General features: G+C 35.5%; 1 protein-coding gene across 1 annotated transcript in view; it reads right to left on the bottom strand.

Annotated features, from left to right (window-relative positions):
• The window catches only part of MYH15 (myosin heavy chain 15), a 107257-nt gene that overhangs the window by 70721 nt on the left and 17142 nt on the right, over positions 1 to 19394 (bottom strand). The window contains exons 8-16 of the mRNA XM_058186017.1: positions 19011 to 19031; positions 17740 to 17832; positions 12665 to 12728; positions 12473 to 12571; positions 10266 to 10369; positions 9222 to 9360; positions 3034 to 3152; positions 1398 to 1547; positions 581 to 751 (exon numbers count right to left, since the gene is read on the bottom strand). Coding sequence (XP_058042000.1) covers positions 581 to 751; positions 1398 to 1547; positions 3034 to 3152; positions 9222 to 9360; positions 10266 to 10369; positions 12473 to 12571; positions 12665 to 12728; positions 17740 to 17832; positions 19011 to 19031 — 960 coding nt within the window. The remainder of the gene's footprint in view (positions 1 to 580; positions 752 to 1397; positions 1548 to 3033; positions 3153 to 9221; positions 9361 to 10265; positions 10370 to 12472; positions 12572 to 12664; positions 12729 to 17739; positions 17833 to 19010; positions 19032 to 19394) is intronic.

A 19394-nucleotide genomic window follows, 5' to 3' on the forward strand; every position in this document is an offset into this window, starting at 1 on the left:
CTTTCAGAGGTTGCTCCCTTCCAGTTGTACCACAGTTCTAAAATACTAAGCCAACACAATCAATGGGAACTACTTTAGGAGCCTGTTCTTCCAACTATACACAGTATGTTGCCAGCAATGAATGCTACTGGTAACAGAGTTGGTTGTTTTTTTCATAACCATTAATCTATTATTCTTTCCGTCTGCTATAAAACTTGTTGACATAGCATGTGAAGATGTTAGATTTTATCCCAGTTGCTGACATAATATTGATGTTTTTGCTTTCAAAATACTTTGATGGGCTGACATAATTTTCTCAATGGAAGAGATAGAAACTAAAGCTCTTTTATACTCAGATCTATATGCTTTGTGACCCACAAATTTCTACTAAGAAACCTATCATTCTCTTTAATTCCTTTAATCCTAAATAGAAAAATCAGAACATGATGGCCACAACGTAAACACATTTAAGTACATTTAACTTGCCAACCCAAAGGTTGTGCAGGCTTCTTATAACTATTGGGGGAAAATGACAAAGGTGTAGCACTAGTTCAACCTTTTAAATTAATTTACAGTCAGAAGAAGAAGAATTTATTAGTACCTTTTCAATTAGATCAATGCAAGCTTGGAGATCCAATCCAAAGTCAATGAACTCCCACTCAATGCCTTCCTTTTTGTACTCTTCTTGCTCCAAGACAAACATATGATGATTGAAAAACTGTTGCAATTTTTCATTTGTGAAATTAATGCAAAGTTGTTCAAAACTATTATACTTCAGGAGGACAAAGAGAGAGAGAAAAAACAAATTGTTTAGAATCAAACAGTGTAGCTAAGACAAAATTTCTGTATGGCTTGTTGGTAAAACTTGAATTTCTTTAAATATAAGGCCTGTTTTAATATGCATAAATATTGTAGCCATTTAAAAAAAACAGATAGAATTGTTGATTTAATTAACAAAGTTTGCTGGGCTAATTATTCAGGTATGTTTCACAAAGATATGAACCAAAGGCATCGTTGTCCCATTGATATTAATTTTACATTAGATCAGTTAACCCAGGAAGCAATCAAGGTTTTAATATCAGTTTCATTTCTAATTTGCAAGGTGCTAGTCAAGCTTCACCAATCTGATGCTTTCTAGTAATGTTGGGCTTTAAATATAACACTAAGTCATCACATTGGCTATTATGAGGGTTTAAGTCTAATACAACTGGAAGGCATGTGGTGAAACAGGCTGATGAAGGTTCCTGAAAACTATTTTAACAAAGAAATCTTCTGACTAGTTATTGCCTAATAAGTGGGAAGACTATATGACACTAATAATTCTTTTAATAAAAGTTTTCAAACAAAATACTTGAATAAAGTCTGCTAACTTATATTAATTTGTTGTTTTGTGGACATTTTTGGTTTCAATTACTCACGTCAAAAATCTCAAAGCCAGCAATGTCTAATACTCCAATGAAAAATTGTCTTGGTAATTTAGTGTCCAAAGTCTTATTTATGCGAGTAACAAGCCACTTGAACATTCGATCGTATACTGCCTTAGATAAAGCTCCAACAGCATAAGTAACCTAAGGAAACATGAGAAACAATGGCTGGGTATATAGTAAAGAATGTAATGAAGTTTATCATCTGCAAGAAATATTAGTTAAAACTCATTGCTTCCATTTCTGCTGTGGAATAGCTTTGAGTGAGTGAACACACTGATAACTTAGGAGGAAAAGCCATAACAGACCCATTCTGAGAAATATACAATATTTGCTAAGCTCCCATTTTTCTACTGCTCAGTAAAATGATTAAAATGTCAATAATTGAACTGTATGGCATGACATCAATATATATGGAATATTGACTTGGTTTACTAGGACTGTGAATGCTTTGAAATGATTCAAGAGTGCTTTATATATCTTTGCTATTCCTTAGAGCAACCTGTATTTTATACCTGAAAAAGAATATCTCTGTTTGGATGCATTTAAGAATCACATTCACTTTAATGAGTAAGTGCCTTAAAACAGCCACATATATTTTTCAGACTCAGTTTGAAAAAATATTGTGTGAAATGCCACCAGGTAATTTTGCTTTCTTGTGCCCAAACTATATATTTCTTTGTTGAATTGAAATTTGCATTAAAATGTGTTCCATAGTTTATTGTTCTTTAGAGTTAGGCAGGCTTGAGTGTTGAACAGTATTTGTGTTCGTAATGATAGAAATTTGCAGTCTTATTTCTACCACACAGTGTTTGGTGTGCAGTTGTAAGCAGCAGATTTGTAAGTTTGCACAGAAAGATATGTAGATGGTGGAACCAAAGCAGCGGTGAAATGCTACCGGTTAAGGCCGGTTTCACCAACTGGTAGTTAAAAATGCTACTGGTTTGCCAAACCAGTAGTAAAAAAAGAGGGGGGAAAAGTTCCGAAGATCAGCTGAGCAATGCACGAGAACCAGTAGTAAAAAAATGCTTAAAAAGTAAAAAAAAAAGAAGAAGTAAAAAATGCTTTAAAAAAGTTTTTTAAAAGGTTCCCAAGCTCGCGCACCACAGCTGATTCCCCCCAACTGTTATACTTACATTCCCAAGCCTCCTTTTGGTGCACACTGCACATGCATTTAGGAAGCCCTTGGCATGCAGTGCACATACGCAGCCAGTGAACCAGTAGCAAACTGGTTCAGATTTCACCACTGAATCAAAGTATCCACCAAAGATTTTTTTAAAAAAAATCATTGTGGCTAATTTACACTAAGGGACTGCAGTTATGGAGAGAAACATTGTTTTGCTTAAAGTCTTATGATATTTTGACAAATTTCATATGAACCTTATTGAAACCTGAAACTGTATAATAAATCCTGTCAATTTGGCTTGCTCTGGTAATCATTAACAACTATGATATTCTAGATGCTGACTGGACCATTCAAAAGCCATAGTTATGGAATGGGAAATACTAGACAATTGTAGCAGTAGGAATAAAAATCCAAATATTTGTAATAATACTTCTGTTTACAGAAGAATCAACTGAATATGACAGATGTGTCTTGATGGATTATGTGGTTTTAAGGATTTCTCACCTGTTCTACACTTTGGCCTTTAGTGACATACTCATTTCCAACTTTCACTCTTGGATGCACCAAACCCTTAAGCATATCAGAAGAGTTAACTCCGATTAGATAAGCAGCTTTGTCAGCACCTGAAAGAAACAGCATTTCAATGGGTAAATTAGGAGAAGGAAGGGTAATGGATATGTTTGTGGTCTTATTTGTAAAAGTAATAAAGGCAGGATACATTTAAAAAAAAAAAGAATTTAGATTGATATTTCAAATATAGGTTGTTTGTTTTCTATAACATATTCTAGAACAGAATTCCAAAGTAAAAGAATAATATAAGTGTATGATGCAAGCAGGTATTTAACCATAATACAACTACTAGCTCAGCTGAAAATCATTGTGAGCTCAAATTACATTTAATGTAAAATATGTAGTAGAATAAAATACTTCCGTCATATATTTTTCCTAAAGCTACTTTAGGTTTATCGCACATCCAGTACTAATACTTGGAAGTCTAGTTACTGTTATGTGTTGACATTTATTTCCCTCAACAGAAAAATTTTGACACTTGGCAGAACACAGACTTGTCAACATTACAGCTCAGACAATGTATAATCTCAGTCACACAGAAATGATAATGCTGAGGCCAAGAAGAGAGGACTGATCCACAGTTCTTGCAAAAAAAGAAAGCTAACTGATGGCAAAGTAGTTGGAATTTTAGCTGTCTAGAAAAGATTGTAGCTTTATAATTATGATTATTTCAAAATATGGTATTTTTCTACCTAGATGACACTCAAGGTGAATAACAATAAAACAGAAGAAAATGAAAAATGAATAAGTTCGTATACAGTAGCACGTTTGGAGAATAGAATTATATGTATTTGAATTACTGAAGCAACATTTGCAATTGTCAGGTATATCAAAAGATGAGACATTGAACAAGATTTCATGGTTTACAGAAATAATAAGAAAAATAATCTACTGCAAAGCAATGTTGTAACTGTTTATTCTTATTCTAATTGAGACATTAGTGGAAATTTGAGGGGGAAAAATATTCAGGTTCAAATTGTTGAACTCCTGCATACAACTGTGTTTAAAGGTGCATACATTTATGTGAACTGGCACCCATCTTTGTGATTATGGATAAACTTTCTTAGAAGTTCTCATTCTGATTTATACTGAGCAGAGCCAATGTTGTGCTAGAGTTGGCCTGGACATCTTAAGACATATAGGACATTGGGACAGTATATTTTTTCTACATCCTCTTTTTTGTACAATCTTGATAAATAAATCTGAAAAACTTTTTTTAGACTGATTCCATTACAGGCTTTTAATTTTTTATTTTAACCGATGAAAGAGCACAAATGCAATTGTTTTTTCAGAGAACAATCATGATCTATTTGCTCAATCTACTTTATACATTGTTGTTAAAGGAAAATTTGAAGAAGATGGTTTTATGTAGTCCAGTTTGAAAACCTGGGAGTGGAATATGGTACAGGATTGCAGAAGTAGCCATGACGAAGATATGCAAAAACTGTAAGAAGAGCTGCTAAGGAAAAGTAAATGAAATTCAGTTCTGGAAAAGAAAAAGAAGGGGGCTTGGGGAAGAGATTCAAAATAGCCATGCATTATACTATTATATTATATTATATTAATTATATTAAATTAATATTAATTATTATTTAAAAAATTAAATTAAATTAAATTAATTATATTATTATTATTATAGCAATAACACATATCCGACACTCCATAAACGCACTAGCATTGAATATGATGACTTAACCCATATAGATTTCACAGAAGAAAACGTTGAAAAAGCTCTTCATAACTTGAAACCATCGCTATCTATTGGACCTGATGGACTATGCGCATACTTCTTAAAAAAACTTTCCACTAATATAGCAGAACCCCTAAGCATAATCTTTGACAAAGCTTTCACAACCAGTTCCCTTCCCAAACTTTGGTCACTAGCCACAGTCATCCCTGTCTTCAAAAAAGGAGACCCCAGCTTAGTCGAAAACTACAGACCGATCTCCCTTTGCTGTGTCACCTGCAAAGTCATGGAATCTATCATCAACCAATCCATTACCTCACACTTAGAAACAAACAACCTACTCTCCAACAAACAATTTGGTTTCAGGAAAAAATTATCATGCAACTTACAACTTCTTCACTGTAAAAACATATGGACTACAAATCTCGATCAAGGCAAAACAATAGATGCAATCTACATAGACTTCTGCAAAGCTTTTGACTCGATAAACTTCTCCTAAAACTAAAATCCTATGGCATTTCAGGACCCCTTCACAAATGGATATCTGCATTTCTGTCCAACAGACAACAAGTGGTCAAAATTGGCAATGCTCTATCAAATCCTGTTCCTGTCAAGAGTGGCGTTCCTCAAGGCAGCGTCCTTGGACCAACACTCTTCATACTATACATTAATGACCTTTGTGACCATATTGCAAGTAATTGTGTTCTCTTTGCTGACGATGTCAAACTATTTAACACCACAGACAATGCATCTATCATCCAAAAAGACCTTGATCATCTAACCACCTGGTCTAAAACTTGGCAACTCCAGATCTCAACCAGCAAATGCTCAGTCTTACATATTGGAAAAAAGAACCCAAACACTAAGTACATACTTGATGGACATTACCATACAGATGACCCCCACCCCGTTAAAGATCTTGGAGTTTTCATGTCAAATGATCTAAGTGTCAAAGCCCACTGTAACTACATAGCAAAAAAGGCCCTAAGAGTTGTAAACCTAATCCTGCATAGCTTCTTTTCCAAAAACACTACACTACTAACCAGAGCATATAAAACATTTGCTAGACCAATTCTATAATACAGCTCGCCTGTTTGGAACCCTCACCACATCTCTGACATCAATACAATTGAGCGAGTCCAGAAATATTTTACAAGAAGAGTTCTCCATTCCTCTGAAAACAACAAAATACCTTATCCCACCAGACTTGAAATCCTAGGCTTAGAAAACTTGGAACTCCGTCGCCTTCGACAAGACCTAAGTTTAACTCATAGAATCATCTATTGTAATGTCCTTCCTGTTAAAGACTACTTCAGCTTTAATTGCAACAATACAAGAGCAACCAACAGATTTAAACTTAATGTTAACCGCTTTAATCTAGATTGCAGAAAATATGACTTCTGTAACAGAATCATCAGTGCTTGGAATACTTTACCTGACTCTGTGGTCTCTTCCCATAATCCTAAAAGCTTCAACCAAAAACTTTCTACTATTGACCTCACCCCATTCCTAAGAGGACCATAAGGGGCGTGCATAAGCGCACAAACGTGCCTACCGTTCCTGTCCTATTGTTTTTGTTTTTGTTTTTGTTTTTTTTCTTTTCTTTTCTTCTTCCTATATATATATTGATGCTTATACCTCCTAATATTTACTCATATATATGTTTATATACTATATAATCCTTTTTATATGATGTTGTGACAAAAATAAATAAATAAATAAAAAATTATTCTTTTTAGGGGCAGAAGGAATTTTTGCAGGCTTTCAAGATTCAGTTACCATACCCTACAACAATAAAACATATTTGTTTAATCTGTGTGGTGACTGTTGTCTCACGTGGCCTGTTTTGAAGAGTTAACACATATTTACATTATTTATTAAACATATACCATTAATATTTATATTTAATGTATATTTATGTTTAGGAAATACCTAAATAGACAATTTTGTATGCATCCATGAACAGAAACCTAGAGGTCAGCTATGTAATAACATCTACCCAGCATTTTTTTAAAATTTGAAAAGCCAAATACAACTGGATTTGGTTAGTATTGGCATGGGATACTACCAGGGAACATCAAGGCTGTAGGTTTGACTAAGAAATAATAATAATTAAATTCAGCTTATAACCTTCAATGATATATTTAACACCATCAAACAACATCTACCTATCCCAAGTCCTCCAGAAGGATTCAATAGTGGATAAAAATGCCAAATCCAATCTAAACTGCAATCAACCATAGTAATAATAAGCTTGCAAGCACGAACTGGTGGGATCACAAAACAAAGTAATAGAAAATTAAGAAGCTAAAATCCTCTTGGACATTTGAATTCAGGCACATAAGCACCTGTTGCATAACACCCCAGACTTAACAATTGCTGAAAAGAAAGACAAAAAAATCTGGTTAGAAGACATTGCAATATCTGGAGACAGCAATAGAGAAAAGAAAGAATTGGGGGGGAGGGAAATCACAAAATATAACAATAAAATATAAAGGCCTGCATAGAAGAGTAGAATGAGTATTGCAAAAGAAACCAAAGATAGGGTTTAAACAGTTCAGATGTAGGGTTCAAAGAGTGAGGTATTGCAAAACTGGCCGGGAAACCGTCATGGAATGATGCCAATGAAGATCATGTGACCGCAGCAGCAGTACCACAGCAACCAATAGCACTGAAGCAGCCGCAACCTCTCCAAACACGTGGACTCCTGAAAATCATGGGTCTCAGATTTTGGACACATTCTGTAAAATAGCCTGTTTGAAGTATCTTGGTTCCAAAACTGTTGCCCAAAGATGCATCATTTTGCCCAGTTAAAGGTCATGGCAATGACAGTGTTTAGTTATATATAGACAGAATTTCCTAAAGTCACAAGGAGTCCATTTCAGTTCAAAGGCAAGACAAAAAGAAAGTGAGAGATATTTTTTAAAAGGTGTTGTTGATTCTTAATTAGACACTGACAGCTGTTCTATTTGCACCCCTTCAGTAACTTTTCAAAATTTAGTCCAAAGAATCACACAGGCCTAATTTAATTACCTTCCGTCTGTTACATTATAGTTGACATAGGAGAGGTCATGTTGAGGACTACACTGAAGCTTTTGGGGACCACATGCATCTTTAGACCTCTCACCATAGGTAATTAATTAGCGTGATCTGATTACCTGCATACCTAGAGGTTCTTTCATGGCACTGAGAAACTGATTGCTCAGAAAGAATTCAATGCGTATTCTATTGAATACAAGGTGTTCTTTTGCAGGTATTAGTCTGAAAGTGTAGAGAATGGGCACAATAAATCATAATTTAGACCAGTGATGGCTAACTTTTTCTGGACGAGTGCCCAAAGTGTGCACGTGCCTGAACAGCCAAAATGCAATGTGTGCTGTGCCCCCTGCATGGATCCCGCCCCTGTGCATGCGTGCATGGCTCTCCTGCATGCACTCTGCACATGCGCACATGGATCCCCTGTACACACCCCGTCCCCTGCATGAGCGCATACCCCCCTGCATGAGCGCATACCCCCCTGCATGTGCACATGCCCCCCCACACCACAGTCCCCCGCACACATCACGGTCTCCTGCGCATGCGCAGCAGAGATCTGAAGACCAGCTGTCTGGCGGGAGGTGCATCTGCATGCACAGCAGAGCTGAATGGAGCGATGGCTCACGTGCCATCAGAGAGGGCGATGCATACCACCTCTGGCACGTGTGCCATAGGTTCGCCATCACGGATTTAGACAATTGTCTGGAAGACATTATCATGTAACAATTAACTACTAATTGGGGGCAAGAGCTGATTCTGAAGTGATTACAGAACTATCTACCTATCCAGTATGAATAGCATATTCTGTTAATAGATTCTGTATATTTTACATGGGTAAGTATGTCTTGTAAAAATGTAAGCAAAACGGCATGGTTTATATCATGTACACTTTGTACAAGTAATTTGTAAAATCAACTTCAATATATGGCACAAGAGAGTCATCCAAGGGCTTCACAGCACATACGTCTTGCCCAGGAGAAGAGCCTATTGTATAGTAATGTTGGCTAAGACAACACTCACAGAAACTACTTATTACTTTTTTTCTAATTAAGGAATGATTGGAATCTTAGAATCTTTTGAATTGGGAGTAATGGGGAGTTAAGTGTGGGGATTTTAATCTCTATTAAGTGCTCAGCAAATAGTAAGAAAATTATTCAGGGCACTTTTTATGCAATTAATGTCTTTCAGTCTTTGAAAGCTCTGCTGTTTTCTTTCCCTGTTATATTACATCAATCTACTCCCATGGACCATATGCTCAGATTGTGCCCAACTGCAGCATACTGATCTATAGATGAAATTCCCACAAAAAAAGTTTGATTTCTATGGGGGGCGGGAAACAATGCTAATATTACAAAACAAGAAAAGGAGCACTGTTGGTAAACAAAAATAAAATACTTACTCTCTGTGCCATCAGCTTCTGCCTGTTCTTCCCTGGGTCTCTGTTTAAATTTCATGTCTCCAAAGTGCAAAATTGCACCAGTAAGTTTGTAGGCACCGTATTTTTCATCCGCAACAAAACCCAAAATATCCATGGCTTGCTGGTAAAAAATTTAAAAAGAAAAAAAAAGATACTTTTGTTATTTGCCTCCTCAGCTACATGCCGCTTTGTTTTCCAAAGTTGCCTTAGAGCACTGCTGTGTTTCTTCTGGTATTGAAAATTCAAGCTGAAACTGTTGGAAAAGTCTTATTCATCTTCTATTTCCTGATGCTGAGGGAACAGTTAGCAACATTAAGAGCACATTGTGAGATTTGGAAAATGCATTTAAAAGAAGCACACCATTTAACACAATGCTTTGGAAAAGACAATTGGGCAAATTCTAGGGGGAGCACAGTGCTCAAATTGGGAAACAGACTCCCTAAATACATTTTGGATATTTTTATTAAAAGATTTTATTGTTGATAACTTAAATAGCTTTCAAATGAGGTTAGATGAATGTATGTAGGACAGGTTTATCAAAGGCTATTTGTCTTGCAGTTTCAGTATTATCTTCACACTGCTAAGGGCAGCATGCCTTCAAATACCCATTTCAAGGAAATAACAGGCTATATTTCCATCTCAACTGCAAACACACTGGCTTTGGTTAACCACTATAAGAATCAAAATTCTGACCTTTGAAGGGTGTTAACCTGATTTAACAGAACTACATTCTTACCTCAATTTATGAAAGTCAATTGACAGCATGGATTTATTGATACAGTCTTATTCTGAAATAATATACAGGAAAACTAAGGGTGACACATAGTTAAGACCATTCTGCATATTGTAAATTGCCCTGACTTTTGATGTACTGATCCTGTATTCATTTCATATTTATGCTCAGCAATCCTGTTCAGTGAGACAAATTATATGGATTGGTTTGAACTGATTCAAATAAGGAAATTGCTGTTGTTCTCACTGAACAGCTTATGCCCTTTTGTAGTTTAATAAAAAAACAAGTCTTACATCAGTTGCCATCAGCTCTTCCCCATCATCTAAATTATCCACAGTAACAACACCTTGTGAACAGAAGTGGTAGTCATATGGGTTTGTTGACACCAATAGCATATCTGCAAATGAGGAGAAGATAAAATTGTTTATTCTTTCAAGATCTGGGCTCCTGTTAAGTCAAAATACAGTATAGCACAAATGCAGTTCCTACATCAAGGCTTATTCAAAGTTGCTGGGAAATTAAATCTACACAAATGTGTACAATTTCTATTTTTAAATTATATCACTATGCAACCCTGCATATATCTACACAGGACTATGTTCTACCAATTCAATGGGATTTATTCCACGTAAGAACAGAACAATGCAATCCAACAGTATTAGTACCAAACAAGAGACTTCTGTTGCAAAATATATAAACCCACAGTTGATCACTATAAAATGGCTTATTCCACTTCTTTGTTTATATTAACCTGGTTCCTATACAGAATTTTCATTGAAATTTCTAGTCCTTCAGAAAGAGATTAAACTAACATAATAGGGATAGTGATAACATGAACACATTTTCAGCAGGATTAAAAAGATCTTGAATTCCAAGCCTTTCTGAAACTATAAATTGACTTTATTTTATTTGCCTGGATAATCAAGTCTCTCTGAATAGTTCCATCTAATGACGCATTCTTATACTTTATGCAATTAACTCCACATGATCAATAGACTCATATCCTACACCCTGCTTAGCTTTAAAGTCAAACAGCATAGGCAGATGTGCTTGCTGATCCTTATTCTGCTACAAATAATAAAGGGCAAAGGCATTTACACAGCTTCTCATATTTCAAAAGTCATCAAAATTGTGTTCAGCTGATTTTAATGTCTTGATGTTATGGGGAGAAGCGATGTAATTTCAAATGTCCGAATCCAGGCAAGAACCATATCACACCGATTATTAGGACAAAAGGATTATTTCAAAAATGTATTAAGATATCAGAAAACGTGGTCAACGACTACTTACAAAAGTATTACTTCTAGTAAATTCTCTGCCATTCCACATATACAGCTGTGCAGACTGTGACTAATTGATTGTAACAGCAAAACTGTTGTGTGGACAGCAGTTTATCCATGCAACAATCATGGCCAGCAAGTATAGTTTAAGAATAAATTAACCATGGAAGGTACATTTTCACAGTGGAATATTTCCATCCAAATCCTGTTAGCTGAAAATCACTTTGAAACAGTTCCTCTAATCTACCTTAATTAGGCCATAGTAAAGGCTAACTGGTTAAGGATTTAGCAGATGGTCCACTCAGCCTGGATGACAAGAACAAAAATGAGATTATTACTGCTTTTGCCAAGCAGAAATTTAGGACATGTATAAAGGGAAGCTTTGCCCATATTACATGAAGCACTAGCAATCCACATAAATGCACAATCCCTATGCATAAATAGAGTATAATACTACATGATAGACAGGACCAGCTACTGAAATTCAAAAATGCTTTTATGTAATAACAGATGTACTCACATAAAAATACAGATGTAAGTAAAAAAATGGATGGAAAGGAACATCCTCTTTCAAATTATATGAAGTATTATTAATATCATAGTTTGGCTCTCCATTCATCCATAATTATATGCAGAATCCCAATATAAGACATAAACTGAGGTACATAAGAATTCATTTTCATATTGTTAGAATCCATATAGACAGTACTGTCTACCTTGACCAGTAGTGGAATTCTAGGATTTCACTATTATACATATGTGCAATCTTCTACTATCCTAAACACCAATTATACATAAAAACTTAGTTATTTTCTTCTATACACATATAGTGTTATCTAATATGAGCTCATATGTTCTATTTTAAAGTGCTGGATAAGGTAAGAGTCCGCAGATTAAGAATCTGTGGATTAATATGGCCAATGATGAGATAAAATAATTTAAAATCAATAACTGTAAATTAATTTTAGCATTATTTCAATAGATTGTTGATTGCTCTTTATTTTGGAGAAAGAAAATTGTCACTTTAACTACTCAAAGTTTTCCAGATTATCTGTTCACTTTTTAATGCGGTGATATTATTTAATTGAAATGGCTGTTATTTCACATTAACATTTTTTTTCCTCAGTTTTTCTGTTCATTCACATCAGAAAAGTTTTGCCTCATGCACACAAAACAGGGATTAAAACATGCACATAAAGCATGGTTTTCCTTTTTATTACCTTGTAGCTCTGCTTTCTTTCCTGACAAAATTTGATAAAAGATGTGATAGTCTCTTTCACCTGGTTGTTGAAAAATAACTCTGGATTTCTCTAAAAGATCTAATTGGAGAGTGAAGAAATAAAATGAAAAATAGGTCAAAAGTTTTATGTGAAATATAAAGCCTATAGTTAAAACAAGTAGATGTTACTTACAGATTTCAATATCAGCAGATGACAGCTTGCCTGTAGTTCCAAAATGGATTCTGATAAATTTACCCTATTGTACAAAATTTAAAAACATGTGAAAATGATAATAAATAGGACCAATAGTAGTCCACCAATTTCCATAAGCTTGCCTTGATAACTGCACTGTTTGGCTGTTATGATAAATCTTTGGCTGATTCAAACATTATGCTACACCGTTGTTTATTTAAATCATTGCTTATTGCATAAATCACAATGGTTTATTTAGAGTAAGTGATAAGATATAATTTATATTCAATAGTGTCTTGGTTTCATTGTTAAGTTTCATTAATCTAGTTTAATGGTGGAAGATTTGGGATAAATTTTTCCACCAATACATAATTAAAGAAACATGACTCCATGGAAGGATGAATCTTCATTCAAGGAAGTCATGGTGACGATGGCTAGAAAAAGAGTTTGCCATGCATGTTCCCAAACTATACTCAGAAATCTTGATTAAACCATCTCCAGGACTTCTGATACATCACAACAATAATTTTGATTTTGACACAGAAACACAGCTTCTAAATCCACAGATGTTATTTCCACTGCCTGATTGCCTGAAGACCACATTAAAAGTAATGGACTATTGCTTCTGAGTAATAAGATTACTACAATTACCTCTAATCAGCACCACCTATCCTAGGATAAAACATAGGACTTTCCATTATATAAATCCCTGCCTGAGAGCAACTGCTTTGAATGCTCTATGGTTGTACAGATGCTTGTTGTGATTACCTCAATTCTTTTATCTCTGCCAGGACTATGAATTTATTACTAGTAGTTCTCTGTGAAATGGTCTAGTTTTGTTTTGGCAAGGAATTTATTTGAAGAGTCTTTTCAGTGAGCTACTTTTGATCACCTTGAATTGTGAAATGTGAAACCAAATTGCAAAATCAATTGCCAATAGTAATGGAAAAAAGCTAGAACATAATGTACTTATATTAATCTAAAATAATTTTTCCTATTTGTATTTTAGCATTTGCTGATCATGATGACTATAATCTCCAATATCAGGAGCAATATGGTACTGAATATCTTCTGCTGAGAAACATCAACAGGATGCTCAATGTTACTATGTCCTGTTATATCTTCCCACAGTCATTAAACACGTTCCCTTTTTCTCCTTAGATATATATACATGTTTCTCCAGAAGACATTGTAAAATAGTCTGAAACTATCATTAGAAATAGAAAAACTTCACATACAAAAAAAGCAAGGTACGTTGCTATAGAGATTAGCTAGATTAGTGATTTTTTTTAAATCCAAAAGAATAGAGCAGCTAGAATATATTTGACATATTGTTGTCAAGAGAACCAAATAAGCATAGAGGCTACTGGGAGTCAAGCTCAACTCTAGAAAAAAATTACATTTTTTCCAAAATAAAACTGTGACAATGATCAAGTCTACGGCCATTCCCTGAAGTGCAGAGAGGCACTGGTTTGGAACTATTCTAAGTCAATAGACTTTCTAAACAGTTTGACAGTTGAATAATCTACGACTGGTATACATAGAGCCTGCTTATTTAGGACTGCTAAAGAAAATGTGATATTTAGATATCTGTGCAAAGATATATACATTTTATTCTAAATACTCCTCCTAGAAAGACACACATTTTATATACAGTATATACAGAGATTTAAAAAACATTATCAGTTTACAATAGCATAGATACTTTTCAAGTGTCTGGAACATCAGCCTTTTTTTTTTAATGTGTGAGTTTGGGATCTAGTGTGGTTTCTGCGGTTTTGTAGCCATTATTAGAACAAATATGTCCTTTGGTTTTATTTTGATAATATTTCCTTAGAGAATATTACATAGCACTCAAATGTTTCACATATACAAAACTGTGCTATACTTGCTTTCTCAGTAAAAACAACACCATATTTGTTTATTTATTTAATTATAAACTTTAGATGGTCCTGCTGCTTTTGCAGTCCAGAACACTGAATGAATACTGTACCAAACATAGGCTGGGCAGCAAGTTATATCCCACTGCTACTGCTAATTGATCTAGAAAAACTACCTGCATACCTATTTTTCACACATTGACCATCTTTTTAATTTAGTATGGCTACCAGACATGGACTACAAAGATTCAAAGGACAATAAAGCTTTTGCAATCCAAATCTGATGACCTTATAATTTATAGCTTCTCCTGTGTTATAATAGTATCAAAATTCATATTACTCGTTATTAACGGGAAGATACTTGCAACGCATGTAGAAGTTCCTTCTCGTTTCCAGTGAATAATAATGGTTTTAGTGGAAAATAATCAAAGGGCCAAGTATTTCAGTGAAAAATGAGGTTTTCATTTAATAAACATCAGAACTAATGTAAAAAATGGACCATTAGTTGATATAAGAAGTGTATTTCTTTTGTTGGGAGTGAATATATGTTAGAGGAAGGCAGTAAAATATGGATAGGATCCCTCTCTATCCACAAGTTCATAAAACAACCTTTATTCTTCAGGTTCCCTTGCCAGTTTGGTCAAGGATAACCAATTCTAAAATTGTTATCAAAACACAAATACAAAGTATGTTTGAAGAAGCTTCCTTTGGACTACCATCACACTTCTCAGATAAGTACAAAATGTAAGCATGTAAGCATGTAAACAGTTTGTGTATATTTAGGAACTTTTTGCAAACTTTGAAAAAAAAAACCATTCATGCCAGGAATGTATAAATGGTATAATATGTTCAATTCTGAGAGGGCAAATGGCATTATCAGATATTTCCCTATTACAGCTTTATTAATGGAAAACAAAGATGATTAGGTGACTGGAGGCTAAAACATATAAAGAAAGGTTGCCGGAATTGGATATGTTTAATCAAAAAAAGGACTAGGAGTGACATGATAGCAGTGTTTAAATATCTAGGGTGCAGCGTATGAAGCTAGAGAATCCTTGCCTATTGGCTTATAAATGAGTGGCCATCATTGGCCAACAGGTGATAGCTGCTATATAAGTAGCAGCTGTGAGTGAAGTTGGTCCCCAGGTGTCTCCTATTAGGCTTAAGCCTCGATGGGTGCCTTTTACGCTGCACTACTTTCAGTGAAGCTTGGAGCTATCTTCTGTAAGGTGTTCCAGGCAATAATAGATTTAGAAGAGCCTGTGTCCACCTCCATTTTACAGGGCACCCCCTCCAACTTGATAGTAAGAAAAATTTTCTTGTTGGAGCCAGTCGAAGCCTGGCTGATCGACACTGCAGGGTTGGTGTTTCCTCGGTTCACGGTGAAGCAATCATCTTGGGACACAGGAGGACCTCTCTGGAACCGTCTAGCCGAACGAGGACCTGATGGAATATTGTCCAGTGGGATAGAACGACAAACCCTAGCCAGATGTCCCCGTTTGCCGCATTTGCGGCAAACTGCAGTTTTAAAACGACACAACGAGCGAGGGTGATTCTCTCCGCATCCCACCCTCGTCGCCAGTGCTTCATTCAAAGAATGAAGAAGGGAATGGAGGCTTGACGGTTAGCAATAATCCTTATTAACAACAAACTAACAGCGAGTAAAAATAGGGCAATATTCCCGAACAAACCAACTTCACTCACAGCTGCTACTTATATAGCAGCTATCACCTGTTGGCCAATGATGGCCACTCATTTATAAGCCAATAGGCAAGGATTCTCTAGCCTCATACGCTGCATAGGGGTTGCCACAAACAAGTGGGAGTCAACCTACTCTCCAAAATACCTGACGGCAGGACAAGAAGCAATAGGTGGAAACTAATCAAGGAGAGAAGCAACCTTGAACTAAGGAGAAATTTCCTAACAGTTAGAACAATTAATCAGTGGAACAATTTGCCTCCAGAAGTTATGGATGCTCCAACACTGGAAGTTTTTAAGAAGAGATTGGACAACCATTTGTCTGAAAAGGTATAGGGTTTCCTGCCTGAGCATAGGGTTGGACTTGAAGACCTCCATGGTCTCTTCCAACTCTGTTTTTCTGTTCTGTTCTTTTCTAACGTGACAGTATTTTATAAATATACAAGCAATAGTAATTAAGGATGTAGATAGTATCATATTCAATGGTGTCTACCATAACTTCTAACAATTTTTTTTGTTGTTTACATTTATATCCCGCCCTTCTCCGAAGACTCAGGGCGGTTTACAGTGTGTAAGGCAATAGTCTCATTCTAATTCTATAAATTAACATCTGAGGAGGAAAATCAATTGGACAGAGTTTGCTAAGCCCACAAAGCATAGAATTTGTGGGAGGGCTAACTCCAAATATTTGAACTCTGTGGTTCTAGGGTGTGTTTCTGATTAAACAGTATATCCTCAAGCACATGAAAGTATTGGCAGTGGTAAGTTGAAAGATAGAGTACAGAAAGGAAGAATATTTCCAAAGGAAATGATTCCCTATGTGGGAACCAGAAATGTTTAATACTGTATTCTGATTTAGGATAATTATCACTGGCTAGATTTGACTGGTGCAGTGGCTTAGAGGTGAAAACACTTGTCTCACACTTAGGACATTGAGAGTTCAATCCTAGGTAACGACAGATGTTTCTCTATCAGGGCGCAAAAAAAAAATCTGCTGCGAACTCTACATAACATCAGGGAGGGAATCCGGCCAATAAACGCTTTACCTCCATTCAGTTGCTTCAACTCCATCTCAATAAAAGGGATTACAGGGTCATAAAAAGAAAAAAAAATCATTGGGTGGATTTGATGGCGCTAGAAAAGTTCTTGTATAAAATTCTCGAACCTGAATTCCCTCTGGACCATTTCTAAACACCTTTTTTTCCCCTGCCATTTTTATAGCAGGAAAACCTGAATAAATCAAGTCCTGTTTGCTTATGCTTTAGCTTGCCAAGTTGTGACTAAAATCCCAAGACGGTACAATTTCTATGCCAAAATGTTCCAATAAGTAACAGCAGAACAGCTGTTGACATTACTTGTAAAAAAACAATCCAATAACTTAATCAAGAAATACATTACTATTAAAAAACTGATTTTAATGTAATTCAATTTCTGCTTTTATTTTATGAGCATAATAATGCAAGATAGTAATGTTCCATAGTTAGAAATGCTACTTACAAAACGTGAAGAATTGTCATTTCTCAGAGTTTTGGCATTCCCAAAAGCTTCCAAAGCTGGGTTGGCTTGGATGATTTGATCTTCCAGGGTTCCCTTACAATGCAAAAAAATTAAGTACCTTTAGAACGTAACGATATACCCAATTCACCTTGATAAACCAGAAGAATGCAACACTATGCAAAGAATATGCAAAAATCCAGATATTCAGACAGAACAGTTAAATCAGGGTTAAGATGTGGACAGAACTGCAGAATAGCTTTCACATGGACAATTGCTAATCCTTCCAATTCAAATATCTTTATTCTGGAACCTCAAGGAAGTTGACTTAGGAGATCTTTCTCCCATTTCATATTCACAACCTGTTTGGAATGCAAATGACTGTCTCAAGGTCAGCCAATGAATTCTATGATGAAGAAGCTGAAATCTCTGTATTTGGTCAGATGTCCTACAATATTGGCTTAGCATTACAACAATTCCATCCTTCCTTGCATGTAAGATTTTTCTGTATTTATTTATTATAATTTTTTTTGCCACCCATCTCATTTTAAATGGTGGCTTGCAACAAAATATTACATTATGTTAAACATTTAAAAATATTAAAATATTCCAATATAAAAGGCCAAGCAAAACAAAATAAAATTATTAATATAATATGGAGAAGGGGAGAGCCAGAAACACAGGGAGGGGGTATATGGGATTAGCTTTTAATTAGTCAACCACCTCCAGTGTAAGTCCCCACCCCCGTTAGTACACCAAGCCATCTGGTATAATCAGGTTTTAAGGCTTTTATGAAAAATCAGGGGGCTGGGAGCCAATTTCACCTCTGGTCAGGAGGTAAGATATTCCTAAGGACAGGAGCCACCACAGAGAAGGTTCTTCTCCTGGAGCCCGCCAGCCAAAGTTCCTTGACCGACAGGATCCTCAGTATGCCCCCTATGCCAGTGCAGGTGGGGCAGAACAGTCCCATTAACATGAGACAGTACCTCAAGTAAATAATTTTTAAAATGGAAAAAAAAGCAATTGGCAAATATGGTAGGGTTGTGAATCATGTGTTCCTCTTACAGTTACTGCAATTATAATTCAATAAATGGATGAATGCAAACTAATCCTTACATTTTGAAGCACTAACATTATAGCACACATGACTTATAAACTTCAGAAAATGCTTGGATTAACTTTTGGTAATATAGATGACTATCTGCACAGTCACTATGTGGTCACTAAGAATTGACAACCATTTGATAGCACAAAATCAAATGTAGATAACTTACCCCAGTCTTGGTGGCTGGCTGCTGTTTAAAACAAAACATAAAAACAAAATTGAAGAAAAGACCAAGAACATATATTCATCTATCAATCCATTCCAGTTGTGATTTTACTAGGTATTCCTTTTACAATTCACTTTGATACATGACACATCATGATTTTAATTCTAAGATTCTTGTTTTTAATCAAGAAATGGTACCTTGGTATAGACTTAGTTTCTGCAGCATGGATTGGTTACTATTGATTGTTCTCTCAAAACTACTAAACCTGACCGGTCCTTATTCTGATCACCAAAAATCAGACCAGTGCTTCAGTTACTTGTTCAACATATGCCGGTTAACCTTGTTCATGTCTTGTCCCACCTGAAGGAGCTGTTTTATACCCTGATT

This window comes from Ahaetulla prasina, chromosome 5, assembly GCF_028640845.1.
Source record: "Ahaetulla prasina isolate Xishuangbanna chromosome 5, ASM2864084v1, whole genome shotgun sequence".
In the NCBI taxonomy this organism is placed as follows: domain Eukaryota; kingdom Metazoa; phylum Chordata; class Lepidosauria; order Squamata; family Colubridae; genus Ahaetulla; species Ahaetulla prasina.